At 48.5% G+C, this 17839-nt stretch overlaps 1 protein-coding gene across 1 annotated transcript in view; it reads right to left on the reverse strand.

Moving 5' to 3' along the window:
- Positions 1 to 654: 654 nt before the first annotated feature.
- best2 (bestrophin 2) overlaps positions 655 to 17839 on the reverse strand; it is a 30059-nt gene continuing 12874 nt past the window's right edge. The window contains exons 5-9 of the mRNA XM_078234790.1: positions 15716 to 15793; positions 10381 to 10533; positions 7798 to 7878; positions 5388 to 5578; positions 655 to 1648 (exon numbers count right to left, since the gene is read on the reverse strand). Of these exons, the coding sequence (XP_078090916.1) occupies positions 655 to 1648; positions 5388 to 5578; positions 7798 to 7878; positions 10381 to 10533; positions 15716 to 15793 (1497 nt within the window). The remainder of the gene's footprint in view (positions 1649 to 5387; positions 5579 to 7797; positions 7879 to 10380; positions 10534 to 15715; positions 15794 to 17839) is intronic.

Genomic DNA, 17839 nt, shown 5'->3' on the forward strand with positions numbered 1-17839 from the left:
GGCCAGACCGAGTAAGGACGGCAGATTTCCTTCCCTAAAGGGGCATTGGTGAACCAGATGGGTTTTTCCGACAATGGTTTCACGGTCATCAGTAGGTCCTAAATTCCAGTATTTTTTTATTGAATTCAAATTCCACCATCTGCCGTGACGGGATTCGAAGCCAGGTCTCCAGAACGTTAGATGAGTTTCTGGATTAATAGTCCAGCGATAACACCTTCCCTAAAGGACATTAGTGAACCAGATGGGTTTTTCCGACAATGGTTTCATGATCATCAGTAGATTCTTAATTCCAGATATTTTTTATTGAATTCAAATTCCACCATTTGCCGTGGCGGGATTCGAACCCGGGTCCCCAGAACATTAGCTGAGTTTCTGGCTTAATAGTCTAGCGATAATAACACTAGGCCGTCGCCTCCCTTTGGTTTGTGCCAAAGCCCCAAGAGTTTGAACCTTCTTAGGTTTCACAACCAAGTGAACAACATAACCCATTCTGCAGTTGAATCCGTCACGAACGAAGGAGGAGTGAGGTGCTGAATACGACGACATGTTACAGACACAAAAGGCCACGAAGGTAGGCTTTCGTTCACAGTTTTTGAATTGTGAAAAAAAATAGTTCCGTCGGAATCTTGGGGGGAGGGGTCGCTCCTTTCTCCTTCACAGCTGGGAGGGGGGTTTGGAATGGAGGGCCTCTCTGCCGTTAACGTGCAGCGGCTCAGAGATGTGCAACGGCGTGTTCTCGTCCTCCGTCCCGTCCGCGCGCAGAGAGCGCTTGGTTGTCCTGGGCCACTCGGACTTTTCGCCGGGCTCCTCCTCAGCTGGAGAGAGGGGCAGTAGCGGAGGCTCGGTCTTCACCCCAACCGCCAGATGCTGCAGACCGTACATCCCCCGGTAGGCGCGGGTTTCCACGAAGCTGGTATCCACCGAGAGCGGAGCGCTACTGTTGCGGGAGAGAAGGGGTGAGCCGGGGCTTCTGGCCAAGAAAGTTCCTGGAATCGTTTCCGTCGCTGGGTAGCTGTGATCGGGGGGCTTCTGTCCAGGTTGAGTCACTGAAGGGGACTGGATTCTGCAGTCCTGGTCTTCGTAAGACTCAAACTGGTTGGTCTGTGGATCATAGGAAAATATCAGATCCCCTCCATGTGGGATGCCCTCCCCAGTGATGGTCAGTGAACTGGGAGGGTCGACTTCCAAAGTGGCATCGCCAACCCGGGCAGGGGTATCTAGAAGCCCGTCCTTGCTGCCGCCCACTTCCCTACCAAAACCGTGGCCGTCCAGAACGGGCACTGTCTCCTCGCTCAGGTTCAAGCTGTTCATTTCGGCCTCAGTGCCTTTCCTTTCCGGCTCGGTGCTCTCGGAGAGGAAGTGGATCTTGGCGAGGGGCTTGTGGTCGGTGTACGTGCCGCAGGAGCAGACGGTGGACTGGGTGTCCTGGCACAGGCAGCTGTACATGGAGGCGTCGGAGGACGCGCTGTTCCTCCGCTTCAGCAAATGGAAAGGCCGAGCGGTGCGGGCAATGTTGCTGCGGAAGCTTGCCGGCGAAGGGCCGGTGGGCAAGAGGCGGCTGAAGAGCGGGACGTGGTACCGATTGCCTTCTTCAATATTTTCCTCGATCTCTTCCATGGGTTGAAAATGCATGTCGTCTTTTGAAATCCTGGAATTTAAAAGAAAAAGAGAATTAATATCGACAGTCTGATCATTTTACATACAACAAGGTTATCCTTTAACCACAACCCCTCACCCAACCATGTGTAGCAATGGATGGATACAGAGCAAGATCCCACGAACAGATTTTGGCAGAATGGTGGCTGCAGAGCTCCCTTCTCTGAACAGACCAGTCCCCAATTAAACAAGCCCTTGGTTTTGACACACAATAGAACAAAGAAAATTACAGCACAGGAACAGGCCCTTCAAGCCTGCACCGACCATGCTGCCTGACTGAACTAAAACCCCCTACCCTTCCAGGCACCGTATCCCTCTATTCCCGTCCTTTTCATGTATTTGTTAAGACGCCCCTTAAAAGTCACTATCGTAGCTGCTTCCACTACCTCCCCCGGCAGCGAGTTCCAGGCACCCACCACCCTCTGTGTATAAAAACTTTACAATAGCACGCTAGAATCAAATAAGTACCCACTTTTTGGGAGGTAGATTTGAAGGAAATCGTCCAATGGCTTGTAGCTTTACAGTTGCCAGACAACCAACGTCAAAACCCGAGGCACAGTTTGCATAGATAACAAAGGAATTGCGAATTGAATTATAAACAGCATCTTTGTACATATCCCAAAATTTATTTTGGGAAGTTGCAAAAGAAATCCCAGTGAGATGAATGAAGCGCAGAGTGACATTACTCAGCCAATCCCCCTAGATTAACAAGCACCAACCCTTGTTTAGTTGAAGTTTATTTGTTAGTCACAAGTAGGCTTACATTAACACTGCAATGAAGTTACTGTGAAAATCCCCTAGTCGCCACATTCCGGCGCCTGTTCGGGTACACTGAGGGAGAATTTAGCACGGCCAATGCACCTAATCAGTACGTCTTTCGGACTGTGGGAGGAAACCGGAGCACCCGGGGAGAACGTGCAAACTCCACACAAACAGTGACCCAAGCCGGGAATCAAACCCGGGTCCCTGGTGATGTGAGGCAGCTGTGCTACCCACTGTGCTACCCACCGTGCCACCTTAGTGACAGTTAGTGACGGGGAGATGAATTTATCACTGGGCAAAGTCCCTTTGAATAGAAGGCTTGCAGTATAATGCTCCTTCACACCACTGGATGTTTCAAAGTCATTTGCAAGCAATAAAGTTCTTTCAAAATGGAGACATAAATCAGTAATGTCATCGGAAAGGCAGCTTTGTGCACAGCAAGATCCCACAGACAACAATTTGACAGTATGTTGCTTTAGTGATTAAAATATCAGCTAGGACGCCTCCCCTTCTCCACAATGACAACAGGGAACCTTTCCCGGTAACCTATGGGGGCAGACAGGCAGGGCAACCCATCTGAAAGATGGCATCTCCAACAGTGAGTCCCAGAGCAGCAACCTTCTGACTCCAAGTGCCTAAGGAACAAGCAGCAGCTTATACACATCCGTGAGTGGGGAACCCCTCACTTGATGTTGGATCAAGTCACCAAGGTTACTGTCCCACATTTTGCACTCGATGCTAAAAGTCGCAACAGCAGAAGTTGATTTGATTTGATTTATTATTGTCAGATGTATTAACATACAGTGAAAAATATTGTTTCTTGCGCGCTATACAGACAAAGCATACCGTTCATAGGGAAGGAAAGGAGAGGTTGCAGAATGTAGTGTTACAGTCATAGCTAGAGTGTAGAGAAAGATCAACTTAATGCAAGGTAAATCCATTCAAAAGTTTGACCGCAGCAGGGAAGAAGCTGTTCTTGAGCCGGTTGGTACGTGACCTCAGACTTTTGAATGGGTCAAATACAAAGTCAAAGCTCACTCTTATTCCTCTGGTGATAAACCTTCAGTAAGAGATTTAACAACACCAGGTTAAAGTCCAACAGGTTTATTTGGTAGCAAATGCCATTAGCTTTCGGAGCGCTGCTCCTTCGTCAGATGGACTGGAAATCTGCTCTCAAACAGGGCACAGAGACACAGATTTGAGAGCAGATTTCCACTCCATCTGACGAAGGAGCAGCGCTCCGAAAGCTAATGGCATTTGCTACCAAATAAACCTGTTGGACTTTAACCTCGTTTGTTAAAACTCTTACTGTGTTCACCCCAGTCCAACGCCGGCATCTCCACATCATGATAAACCTTCACCCATTTTGGAAGCCAGTCCCTCCTGTACATGTGTGACTTTTATTTTAACCTCAGTCACCTAAAGGGTGATAGATTTCAGCTCACAGCCTCATAGTTAAAGCTCCCCTTATTAATCAAGAACCTCTTAAAGATACTCAGAAAGTAGTCTCACAACACCAGGTTAAAGTCCAACAGGTTTATTTGGAATCGCGAGCTTTTGGAGCGCTGCTTTTTCATCAGGTGAGTGGAGAGTTGGGTTCACAAACACGGCATATAGAGACACAGACTCAACTGCAAGATAATGGTTGGAATGCAAGACTTTTCAGGTACAGACAGTGCGAGTGGAGAGAAGGATAATCATAGGTTAAAGAGGTATGAATTATCTCAAGCCAGGCTTGAGGCCATTATCTTGCAATTGTGTCTTTGTCTATATATGCCGTGTTTGTGAAACCTATCTCTCCACTCGCCTGATGAAGGAACAGCACTCCGAAAGCTCGTGATTCCAAATAAACCTGTTGGACTTTAACCTGGTGTTGTGAGACTTCTTACAGGGATGGGGCGGAGGGGGATAAGATGCTCTGTCCAAGAGTTGGTGCAGATTCGATAGGCCGAGTGGCTTGCACTGTAGGGATTTATTAATCCAAGACCCTGGGTCTCTGGATTACTAGTGCACTTACACTACCACTACACCACGTCCTCCCCTATGACCATAAGACATAGGAGCAGAATTAGGCCACTCGGCCCATCAAGTCTGCTCTGCCATTCAATCATGGCTGATATTTTTCTCATCCCCATTCTCCTTTAGAGGGATATGGTCCCCGGAATGGTAGTGGGTTTTAATTCAGTCGGGCAGCGTGGTCGGTGCAGGCTTGGAGGGCCGAAGGGCCTGTTCCTGTGCTGTAATTTTCTTTGTTCTTTGTCCTGCCTTTTTCCCCGTAACCCCTGATCCCTTTATTAATCAAGAACCTTTGTATCTCTGTCTTAAAGACACTCAATGATGAACTTCAAAGGAACTGGGCGGCACGGTAGCACAGTGGTTAGCACTGCTGCTTCACAGCTCCAGGGACCTGGGTTCGATTCCCGGCTTGGGTCACTGTCTGTGTGGAGTTTGCACATTCTCCTCGTGTCTGCGTGGGTTTCCTCCGGGTGCCCCGGTTTCCTCCCACAGTCCAAAGTTGTGCGGGTTAGGTCGATTGGCCATGCTAAAAATTGCCCCTTAGTGTCCCGAGATGCGTAGACTAGAGGGATTAGTGGGTAAATATGTAAGGATATGGGGCTGGGGCCTGGGTGGAATTGTGGTCGGTTCAGACTCGATGGGCCGAATGGCCTCTTTCTGCACTGTAGGGTTTCTATGATTCTAAGATGTGCGGGTTAGGTTGATTGGCCATGCTAAAAATTGCCCCTTAGTATCCTGAGATGCGTAGGTTAGAGGGATTAGTGGGTAAATATGTAAGGATATGGGGGTAGGGCCTGGGTGGGATTGTGGTCGGTGCAGACTCGATGGGCCAAATGGCCTCTTTCTGCACTGTAGGGTTTCTATGATTTCTATGATGATTCTATGTCAGCTATGCCCTTCCTCCATCACGCCAGACCCTCCCGGGCAACATCGTCAAGTTGTCAAGGACTCACGTCATGTCGAAGGTGGAACCCTGGAAGGATGGTTTCTGCAACACGAACACGGTGGCAGCCGTGTAGGGGGGACGTGGGTTGGACTCGTTCCAGTACCGATCCTTTTCCATGAGGGGCAAGTCCTGGTACATGTCATCGACCGCCATCATTGACACCTGAATGCAACAGTCACAACTACAGTCAATGCAACCCTGCAAAAAAGGGACAGCCAACTCAACAAGAGTAACTCAGTCCAGGAAGGTTTAGGAGAGGTTTGGGAGAGGGTGGAGTGGTGGGGGGGGAAGAGGTGATACATTCAAAAAATAGCTTGTTATCCCCCCCTGCCCTCCCCCCATCCCTCCCCTCCACCCTCCCCTCCATCCTCCCCTCCATCCTCTTGGTTCCTTGTCTCCTCTCTTGATTGGCTGAACTCATGCTGACATTTGACACCGTCTTGCAATTTTTCAGTAACTGCACTGCGGAGTCTGCACCTTCTCCCCGTGTCTGCATGGGTTTCCTCCGCATCCTCCAGTTTCCTCCTACACTCTGAAAGACGTGCTGGTTAGGGTGCACGGGCCGTGCTAAATTCTCCCTCAGTGTAACCCGAACAGGCGCCGGAGTGTGGCGACTAGGGGATTTTCACAGTATCAGAGAATCCCTGCAGCACAGAAGGAAGCCATTCGGCCCATCAAGTCTGTACCGACCACAATCCCATCCAGGCCCTATTCCCGTAACCCCATACTAGGGTCAATTTATCATGGCCAATTAACCTGACCCGGAGGAAACCCGAAGCAGACACAGAAGGAACGTGCAAACTCCACACAGACAGTGACCCGAGGGCGGAATCGAACCTGGGTCCTTGGTGCTGTGAGGCAGCAGCGCTAACCACTGTGCCACCGTGCCGCCCTTAACTTAATTGCAGTGTTACTATACGTTTACTTGTGACAATAATAATAAATAAACTACACAGAATAGAACCGAGATGAGGAAGAATTTCTTCAGCCAGCGGGTGGTGAATCTATTGGAATTCATTGCCACAGAAGGCTGTGGAGGCCGGGTCATTGAGTGTCTTTAAGACAGAGATAGATAGGTTCTTGATTGGTAAGGGGCTCAAAGGTTAGGGGGAAGAGGTGGGAGAATGGGGTTGAGAAACTTATCAGCCATGATTGAATGGCGGAGCAGACTTGATGGGCCAAATGGCCTAACAGTGCAGAAGGAGGCCATTCGGCCCATCATATTTGCACCAGTTCTCTGACAGGGCATCTTACCCACGCCCTATCCGATTAACTCCATGTATTTACTCTGCTAATCCCCCTAACCTACACATCATTGGACACTAAGGAACAATTTAGCATGGCCAATCCCCCTAACCTACACATCATTGGACACTAAGGGACAATTTAGCATGGCCAATCCCCCTAACCTACACATCATTGGACACTAAGGGACAATTTAGCATGGCCAATCCCCCTAACCTACACATCATTGGACACTAAGGGACAATTTAGCATGGCCAATCCCTCTAACCTACACATCATTGGACACTAAGGGACAATTTAGCATGGCCAATCCCCCTAACCTACACATCATTGGACACTAAGGGACAATTTAGCATGGCCAATCCCCCTAACCTACACATCATTGGACACTAAGGGGCAGTTTTGCAAGGACTTTGGAGAGGGTACAGAAAAGCTTTACCAGGATGTTGCCTGGTTTGGAGGGTATTAGCTATGAGGAGAGATTGGACAAACTTGGTTTGTTTTCACTTGAGCATCGGAGGGGCAACCTAATAGAAGTTTACAAAATGATGAGAGGCATGGGTGGAATGGATAGTCAGAGTCTTTTTCCCAGGGTAGAAATGTTAATTACTCGGAGACATAGATTTAAGGTAAAAGGGGGGAAGTTAAAAGGAGATGTGAGAGGCAAGTTTTTTACACAGAGGGTGGTAAGTGCCTGGAACGCGCTGCCAGAGGAGGTGGTGGAAGTAGATACAGTAGCAACATTTAAGAAGCATCATGTCAGATACATGAATAGGCCGGGAATACAGGGATACGGACCGCATAGAGGCAAAAGGTCTTTAGTTTGGAGAGGTGTCATGTGTCGGCACAGGTGGGCCGAAGAGCCTGTTCCTGTGCTGTACTGTTCCTTGGACACTCAAAACTCTACCCTCCCCATTCCATCTAAGCAGGATTGGTCAGAGATCAACCAACCATAGAAATTCTCAACAAATGTGTGTAGCTGGCTACCAGACTGGACAATGCATCCGTCCACGGTGTACCTCCTGGGACAGGATCAAGCAAACAGTAATGGAGCAAGTTTGAGTGTGTAAGCTCCGGTACCTTGTCGAGGCACTTTGGAAGAGGGGGCAGCTGCTGGAGTACCAACACTGTCACCGTGCCACCCAATGCCCTCTGTGTGCTGTAGTCATTACCTGAAAGTTTCGATCGATCAATCGGTTTGTTTCAAAATCATCATCGTCTTCTCCGAAGGGATTTATTAGCTGCTCAGCTACCTGTAATCAGACACAGTGACTCCAATCGTACAGTCGGTTCTGGGCCCACAACCTGTAGCTTTCATTGAACCAAACCCAAGAAGTGAAATCAGCATTTTTATCATAGAATCCCAATAGCGCAGGTGGAGGCCATTCAGCCCATCAGGTCTACACCAACTCTCTGAGATAACATCTTACCCAGGCCCTATCTCCATCACATCACGTATTCACCCGGCAAAACCCCGTAACCTACACATCTTTGGACACTAAGGGACAATTTAGCATGGCCAATCCCCCTAACCTACACATCTTTAGACACCAAGGAGCAATTTAGCATGGCCAATCCCCCTAACTGACATCTTTGGGCACTAAGGGGCAATTTATCATGGCCAATTCACCTAACCGACACATCTTTGGGCACTAAGGGGCAATTTAGCATGGCCAATCCACCTAACCAATACATATTTGGGCACTAAGCAGCAATTTAGCATAGCCAATCCACCTAACCTTCACATCTTTGGACACTAAGGGGCAATTTAGCATGGCCAATCCACCTAACCTACACATCTTTGGACTGTTAGAGGAAACCAGAGCACCCGGAGGAAACTCACACAGACACGGTGAGAACGTGCAAACTCCACACAGTCACCCAAGGCCGGAATCGTACCCGGAACCCTGGCACTGTGAGGCAGCAGTGCTAACTACTGTGCCACCGTGCCACCTTTTTGAAAAGTGCATTCCCGTATAATTATCTACAAGGCACAAGTCAGGAGTGTGATGGAATAATCCCCACTTGCCTGGATGGGTGCAGCTCCAACAACACTCAAGAAGCTCGACACCATCCAGGATAAAGCAGCCCTGCTTGATTGGCACCTCATCCACCTCCTTAAACATTCACTCCTGCCCCCACCAATGCACAGTAGCAGCATTGTGTACCATCTGGATGTACTGCAGCATCTCACCAAAGATCCTTAGACAGCACCTTCCAAACCTGTGACCTCTACCACCAAGAAGCACAAGGGCAGCAGATACATGGGGAACACCACCGCCTGCAAGTTCCGCTCCAAGCCACTCATCAGCCTGATTTGGAGATGTATCGGCCGTTCCTTCACTGTCACTGGGTCAAAATGTTGGAACTCCCTCCCTAACAGAACTATGGGTGTGTCTACACCACATGAACTGCAGCGATTCAAGAAGACAGCTCACCACCACCTTCTCAAGAGCGATTAAGGATGAGCAATAAATACTGGCCTAGCCAGCGACACTCATCTCTTGAATGAATAAAATAAAAAAGCCTTTTGGGTAGAAAATTTGAAGGATTGACAATCCACTGAGTTGAAACATATCACCTCATCTCAGTCCTAAATGAACAACCCCTTATCTTGAGTTTTGTTTTACTCATTCGTGGGACATGGGCGTCGCTGGCTGGGCCAGCATTTATTGCCCATCCCTAATTACCCTTGGAGGGCAGTTGAGAGTCAACCACATTGCTGTGGCTCTGGAGTCACATGTAGGCCAGACCGGGTAAGGATGGGCAGATTTCCTTCCCTAAAGGGACATTAGTGAACCAGATGGGTTTTTCTAGATTCCCCGACCAGCAGAAGCAATTTCTCAGCGTCCACCCTATAAAGCCCCTTCAGAATCTTGTATGTTTCAATAAGGTCACCACTCATTCTTCTAAATCCAGAATGTAACCTTAGCCGAATGGATTCCACTGCTCAAGCGGCCAGACTGCAGAGAGATTGTAAGGGAGCAGAATTCAGAGTCCAAGAGCAAGATAAGTCTATACGTACGAACATTCAGACAGGAGTAGGCCATTCGGTCCCTCGATCAGTGTGATGCTGAGACTCACAACCACCTAACTCCAAGAACAGGACTTTGTAAAAGCCAGCTGACCATCTCCCGAGTGGCTGTGCCAGTAACACAGCGAATGTGCAAGGAGCGAACAGAGATCTTGAAGGGTTGGATTCCTGTTGTATGAAGATGTACTGCAGCTATCCTGTAGCATTGGTCACTGCTGTTTGCTAGCAGTTTTTACACCTCAGTTTGCCTTTGCAGATCTCTAAGCTCGTTGAATTACGAGCAACATTTCTCTAGGTTGCGTGCAGTTCTTATTTCCCCCAACATAGACTGTTCAATATTGTGCTGTGTGTTGCACTGAGTTGTGAAGTAACGCAGCTTACAGTTTGACCTAAATGTACAAATGTGACTAGTATTGGAAATATCTTCCCTGGTAAGATTTCCAAAGCTGGAGTACAAGATACTAGGATGCGGAGTTCTGAGCTTATCCTTGCACTTTGGAATGATTTTCTACATTAAACTCATTATTTTCATCTGATTTGATTTATTATTGTCATATGTATTAGTATACGGTGAAAAGTATTGTTCCTTGCGCGCTATACAGACAAAGCATACCGTTCATAGAGAAGGAAAGGAGAGAGTGCACAATGTAGTGTTACATTCACAGCTAGGGTGTAGAGAAAGATCAAAATGGCAGCAGGATTTTTACATTGCTGGCCTTACCTTCAGCCAGCCAGCGTAGAAGAAGAACTGTAGCAGGGTGAACACGGGGACGTACAGGTCGATGTCATGTCCCGCATAGCCTTGGGCAGGGTCAAGGAACTGTCGTCCAATAAGGCAGGTCATGAAGAAACTGTACACTGCGATGGTGACCACCTGCAGAGAGAGAAGGGTGTTGGGTGGGGGAGGTAGAGAGGGACATATCATTAGCACGCTCACTTGGAAAGACTCTCCAACCTTTCAACACATCCTCCTGTCCTTGAGTTGCAGGTCATATCTGAACATCTGAGGAGCGAATGACCAGATGCAGAGCATCATTAACGCTGCTCCAAAACTGACTTAGAGGTATTATCCGAGGCACCGAGCAGCACAGTGGTTATAGCACTGCTGCCTCACAGCACCAGGGACCCAGGTTCGATTCCAGCCTCTGTGTGGAGTTTGCACGTTCTCCCTGTGTCTGCGTGGGTTTTCTCCGGGTGCTCCGGTTTCCTCCCACAGTCCAGGATGTGCAGATTAGGTGGATTGGCCATACTAAATTGCCCCTTAGTGTCCAAAGATGTGTAGGTTAGGTGGATTGGCCATGCTAAATTGTCCCTTAGTGTCCAAAGATGTGTAGGTTAGGTGGATTGGCCATGCTAAATTGTCCCTTAGTGTCCAAAGATGTGCAGGTTAGGTGGATTGGCCATGCTAAATTGCCCCTTAGTGTCCAAAGATGTGCAGGTTAGGTGGATTGGCCATGCTAAATTGCTCCTTAGTATCCAAAGATGTGCAGGTTAGGTGGATTGGCCATGCTTAATTGCCCCTTAATGCCCAAAGATGTGTAGGTTGGGTGGATTGGCCATGCTAAATTGCCCCTTGGTGTCCAAAGATATGTGGGTTAGGTGGATTGGCCATGCTAAATTGTCCCTTACTGTCCAAAGATGTGCAGGTTAGGTGGATTGGCCATGCTAAATTGTCCCTTACTGTCCAAAGATGTGCAGGTTAGGTGGATTGGCCATGCTAAATTGCCCCTTGGTGTCAGGGGATTAGCAGGGTAAATATGTGGGGTTGTTTGGCTCGATGGGCCAAATGGCCTCCTTCTGCACTGTAGAGATTCTATGACTCTTTGATTCTATCTCTTCCTAGCTGAAGGTAAGACCATCTTAGAGGGAATCACATGGTCAGTGCTCAACACCTCATGGCAGTGGACTTGATTTGATTTATTATTGTCACATATATTGGGAAACAGTGAGAAGTATTCATTGTTCCTTGCGCGCTATACAGACAAAGCATACTGTTCATAGAAGGAAAGGAAAGGGTGTAGAATATAGTGTTACAGTCATAGCTCGGGTGTAGAGAGAACATTGTTAGAGAGTTTTAAAGAGTTAGAATACAGTTTTAAAAGCATAGAACGAGATTAAAAGATAGAGGCAATGCTGGGGACAGCTCCCAGGAAGTCGCCTCGCTCCTGCGCCATCTTGAAGATCCAGGAGGGAGGAATAAGGAGTGGAAGTGGGCAAATTCAGCCCTTCGAGCCTGCTCCGTCATTCAATCAGATCATGGCTGATCTCTCCATGATCTCAAATCCCACATCCCTTTATTTTATTGGAAATATATCTATCACCTTCTTGAAAACCAGTCAACGATTCAGGAGAAATATTCAAAACCCTATCCAGCATTTTAATATTCTTACATGAGATGTGGACATCATTGGCTGGGCCTGAATTTGTTGTCCATCCCTAGTTGCCCTTGAACGGAATGGCTTGCTTGACTAATTCAGAGGGCGGTTAACAGTCATCCATCATATGTAGGCCAGACCGGCTAAGGATGGCAGATTTCCTTCCCCAAAGGGGCGGCGCACGGTGGCACAGTGGTTAGCTCCGCTGCCTCACAGCTCCAAGGGACCCGGGTTCGATTCCCGGCTTGGGTCACTGTCTGCGAGGAGTTTGCACGTTCTACCCCGTGTCTGCGTGGGTTTCCTCCGGGTGCTCCGGTTTCCTCCCACACTCCAAAGGTGTGCGGGTTAGGGTGCATTGGCCGTGCTAAATTGCCCCTTCGTGTCCCGGGATGCGTGGGCTAGAGGGATTAGTGGAGCAAATATGTGGGGTTACGGGGATAGGTGGGATCATTGTCGGTGCAGACTCAATGGGCCGAATGGCCTCCTTCTGCACTGTAGGGATTCTATGAAGGGCATTAGTGAACCAGATGGGTTTTTAATGACAATCGATGATAGATTTTATGGTCACCATTACTGAGACAAGCTTTTTTAAATATATATATATATACTAGATTTTATTAATCGAATTTAAATTCCACTAGCTGATTCCGGGATAATAAAAGGACAATATTGCTGGAAATCAGAAATCAAAACAGAAAGTGCCGGGAAAAAAACTCGGCAGGTCTAGCAGTGTCTGTGGAGAGAGAAACAGAGTTTGGATTTAAAATCCAATACAACTCTTCCTCGGAACGGATCCTGGGATCTTGTGATCTGAGCCACAGGAGAAGGCTGAGATTGGTTAGCTTTCAAAGTTAGAAAGTTTATTTATTGATGTCATAAGTAGGCTCACGTTAACACTGCAATGAAATTACTATGAATTTGATTTGATTTATTATTGTCACATGTATTGGGATACAGTGAAAAGTATTGTTTCTTGCGCGCTACACAGACAAAGCATGCCATTCATAGAGAAGGAAACGAGAGAGTGCAGAATGTAGTGTTACAGTCATAGCTAGGGTGTAGAGAAAGATCAACTTAATGCGAGGTAGGTCCATTCAAAAGTCTGATGGCAGCAGGGAAGAAGCTGCTCTTGAGTCGGTTGGTACGTGACCTCAGACTTTTGTATCTTTTCCCCGACGGAAGAAGGTGGAAGAGAGAATGTCCGGAGTGTGTGGAGTCCTTAATTATGCTGGCTGCTTTGCCGAGGCAGTGGGAAGTGTAGACAGAGTCAATGGATGAGAGGCTGGTATGCGTGATGGATTGGGCTACATTCACGACCTTTTGTAGTTTCTTGCGGTCTTGGTCAGAGCAGGAGCCACACCAAGCTGTGATACAACCAGAAAGAGTGCTTTCTATGGTGCGTCTGTAAAGGTTGGTGAGATTCGTAGCTGACATGCCAAATTTCCTTATTCTTCTGAGAAAGTAGAGGCGTTGGCAGACTTTAACTATAATCCCCTAGTCGCCACACTCTGGCGCCTGTTCGGGTACACGGAGGGAGAATTTAGCACGGCCAATCCACCTCACCAGCACGTCTTTCGGACTGTGGGAGGAAACCGGAGCACCCGGAGGAAACCCACGCAGACACGGGGAGAACGTGCAGACTCCACACAGACAGTGACCCAAGTGGGGAATCGAATCCGGGTCCCTGGCGCTGTGAGGCAGCAGTACTAACCCACTGTGCCACCGTGCCGCCCAGAGTTTGATGTTGTTTAGCTTTTAAAAAAATGTCCTGCAGCTGGGTCTCTGAGGAAGGCGTGACTGTGAGTCAGGGGATTGCGATGCGAGGGAGATGGGGTCACACAGCTGATGTAGCGGTTGGTGAGTGTGACGAATCTAGCTGCCACGCATGTAATTACTAATAGAAACTGGTTCTCAAAGAAAGCAGCTAGCACCCACTGTTTACAAGAATAAGATTTCTCCTACACGCAGAAGGGGAGGTAGTTTCAGTTGGATTGTGGCCTGGATTAAACCCCCCCAGAGTTTGGAGGTGGGTTAGAAAGATTCTTTCCATCATTGGCACCATGTATCTGAGAGAAGGAGCAAGACACTGACAATTTGGAATGGATTACACCAAGGACAAAGAGTAAATGAACTGTTGGAAGGATTGAACAGGAGGCTTAAAAATAATGCTGACCTTAAATAATATATATGAACATATATGAAATGGGAGCAGAAGTAGGCCATTCAGCCCCTCAATCCTGCTCTGATATCATGGCTGATCGATTTGTGTTTGGAATTCCACATTCCCAAGGACTCCCAATAACCTTTGATCCCCTTGCCCAATGAGAATCTATCTATTTCCGTCTGAAAGATATTCAGTGTCTCAACCTCCTGAGACAGAGAGTTCCAGAAGGTTCACACAACCCTCAGAGAAAAATATTCCCCTCATCTCAGTCCTAAAAGGGTGACGTCTAATTTTGAAACACTGTCCCTTACTTCTGGACTCGCCCACAAGAGGAGACATCCTTTCCCCGTCCATAGAATCCCTGCAGTGCAGAAAGAGGCCATTTGGTCCATCGAGTCTGCACCGGCTCTCTGACAGAGTACCTTACCCTCCAATCCGCCCTGTCCCACCAACCCTGTGCATTTAGCGTGGCCAATCCACCTAACCCGCACACCTTTGGCCGTGGGAGGAAACCGGAGCACCCAGTTGTGAGTGCCGTCCCCACGGGACATTTTGTTGACCGTTTCCAGCACACAGGGTTGCCTCATTCCGCTGATTCCTGTCCGTGTAGTTTTTTTTCCTACCGGTGTGACTGAAGCGATTCGCCCGTAAAGCGAGGGTGAGTGAAGTGAGGTGTGTGCTGATTGCTCACAACACTGACTGTGAGAGCCATGCGCTCCCTCTGTGCCCAAAGCGTCAATATTTCTTCTGTTTTTAACCATTTGAAGCTGATGAGAGTTCTATTAATATATAAATGATGAAGCATTTTCCACAACTCGTTATGGAATATTTGGCGTGTATTAAATGTATTTAATCTGATTCACGGGGTCACGGTTAATGAACAAACCCCATTTCTATCTTGCAGCCCACTCACTGGCCCAGTCACCTATCTCTGACCCAAAGAGAACATCATACCCAAACCTAAATCAGTCCCAATCGGTCATTAGCATACACATGCACGCACACATACACACAGACATAGACACAAGCCCACATACATACATGTACACACACACACACATACACACACACACAGACACACACACACACGCACACACATGCATGCACACACAAACGCATGCATGTGCACACACATGAACGCACACACGTGCATGCACACACATGCACGCGCACACACATGCATGAGCGCACACATGCATGCACACACAGAATGCATGCACGCACACACATGCATGCACACACACATGCATTTCCAATATTAGCCACTAGATGGGGTTTAAGACCCATTTCTCATTCATGAACCAGAAACCGGACTCCAGCGTCTTGGCTGTCACCCTGGCGAAGGTCAACAAAACCAGTGGATGGTAAAGGGGGTCAGATCAGCGACCCCTCCCCCCTCTAGTTTAGGAGGATCAGCCACTTGTTGCCAAGCCACCCATGGTGAGGGTGGAGGAAAAGCCCATCGGCAGCTGGGCCATGGTCCAAATGTCCAACACAATGTAAAGATAAAGCTTTACCTGTGTGTACACCAGTGGGATACTGATCCAGTCGTAGTGGAACAGGAGACTGCACTTGGCTCGGAAAGTATTCAGTTCCTGAAGGAGAAACAAAGATAAACAGGGAACAAAAAAGTACAACATTAAAAGAGAACCCCAATAATATTTCTCAGTAAAAACGTTTGTTTTATTAGTGCCACAAGTAAGGTTTACATTAACACTGCAATGAAGTTACTGTGAAAATCCCCTAGTCGCCACACTCCGGCGCCTGTTCGGGTACACTGAGGGAGAATTTAGCACGGCCAATGCACCCTAACCAGCACGTCTTTCAGAGGAAACCGGAGCACCCGGAGGAAAACCCACGCAGACACGGGGAGAATGTGCAGACTCCGCACAGACAGTGACCCAAGCCGGGAATCGAACCCGGGTCCCCGGCGCTGTGAGGCAGCAGTGCTAACCCACTGTGCCACCGTGCCGCCCACAGTAAGTGTGTAACGCAGAGGAATAAAGGGCAACAAGTGTGGAAAAAGAGATACGGGGAGACACAAACACGCCAGCAGCAACTGGCTCCATTCCCAGGGAACAGACTTGTTCTGGAGGCATCAATGTGTAATTAGGAGATCAGCAGCAGCTTTTTAAAACCATTATTATCATGGCTCACGTTAATCTTTGGTGGCTAGTGGATGTCCCGTGACATGACATAGGAATTAGGAGCAGAAGTGGGCAAATTCAACCCTTCAGATCATGGCTGATCTCTCCCTGGTATCAAATCCACCTCCCCACCTCTTCCCCATATCCCCTTATCCCGTTCATTATTAGAAATATATCCATCTCCTTCTTGAACCCATTCAATGATTCAGACTCCACCGTGCTATGGGGCAGCGAGTTCCACAAATTCACCACCCTCTGCGAGAAGTAGTTCCTCCTCATCTCAGTTTTAAACCTACCGCCTCTCAACCTCTACGTGCAAGTATCCTCCCCTCTGCCTTCAAGGGTGGCACAGTGGGTTAGCACTGCTGCCTCACAGCGCCAGGGACCCGGGTTCGATTCCCCGGCTTGGGTCACTGTCTGTGTGGAGTCTGCACGTTCTCCCCGTGTCTGCGTGGGTTTCCTCCGGGTGCTCCGGTTTCCCTCTCACAGTCCGAAAGACGTGCTGGTTAGGGCGCATTGGCCGTGCTAAATTCTCCCTCAGTGTTACCCGAACAGAGTGTGGCAACTAGGGGATTTTCACAGTAACTTCATTGCAGTTACAGTTGGGGAGCAGGAGGGGAGGTGGATTTGTGACCAGGGAGAGATCAGCCATGATCTGATTGAATGGCGGAGCAGGCTCGAAGGGCTGAATTTGCCGACTTCTGCTCCTAATTCCTACGTAATGCCATGGGAATGAGCGTGTAAGCCTACTTGTGACACTAATAAATAAACTTTAAGAAAAGGATCTGTGTATAGACATCGCCAAGAGGCCCCTGTTCCGCCACACCTCTCGGTGTCCGACCGTTTGTTGTGTCTCCCTTTGCCTCGTCAGCCTTCCCCCAAATACATTACCTCACATTTCAAAAGCCCTCCATGACCTGGGCACTTTTTATAGAAAGAAGCTGAGTCACTGTGCGGGAAGTAATAATTGGTACTTTTGTAATGTGGTCACATTGCTGCTTCAGTGAAACTCTCCAATTAGAGAGAGAGGGAGAAAGAGAAAGAGAGTGAGACAAAAACAATTTCTCCCTCCCTCTCTAACCACCATTTTCCCCCCCTCCTCTCGAGTTGCTGGGACTCTGTACCTGTTGCCCTCACTACCCAACATGAGGTGGGGGGGGGGGCGCATTCTCTTGCTTGTCCAGAGGGAACATTATCATCCAGTTCAGTCCCAGTTCCCTGTCTCCACGACCTCCCCTCCCCACCCACTTCCCCCACATTAGATGGGACGGCACGGTGGCACAGTGGTTAGCACAGCTGCCTCACCGCACCAGGGACCCGGGTCCAATTCCCGGCCTCGGGTCACTGTCTGTGTGGAGTCTGCACATTCTCCCCGTGTCTGCGTGGGTTTCCTCCGGGTGCTCCGGTTTCCTCCCGCAATCCAAAGATGTGCGGGTTAGGGTGGATTGGCCGTGCTAAATTGACCCTTAGTGTCAGGGGAATTAGCAGGGTAAA

This window comes from Mustelus asterias, chromosome 19 (genome assembly GCF_964213995.1).
Source record: "Mustelus asterias chromosome 19, sMusAst1.hap1.1, whole genome shotgun sequence".
Lineage (NCBI taxonomy): Eukaryota > Metazoa > Chordata > Chondrichthyes > Carcharhiniformes > Triakidae > Mustelus > Mustelus asterias.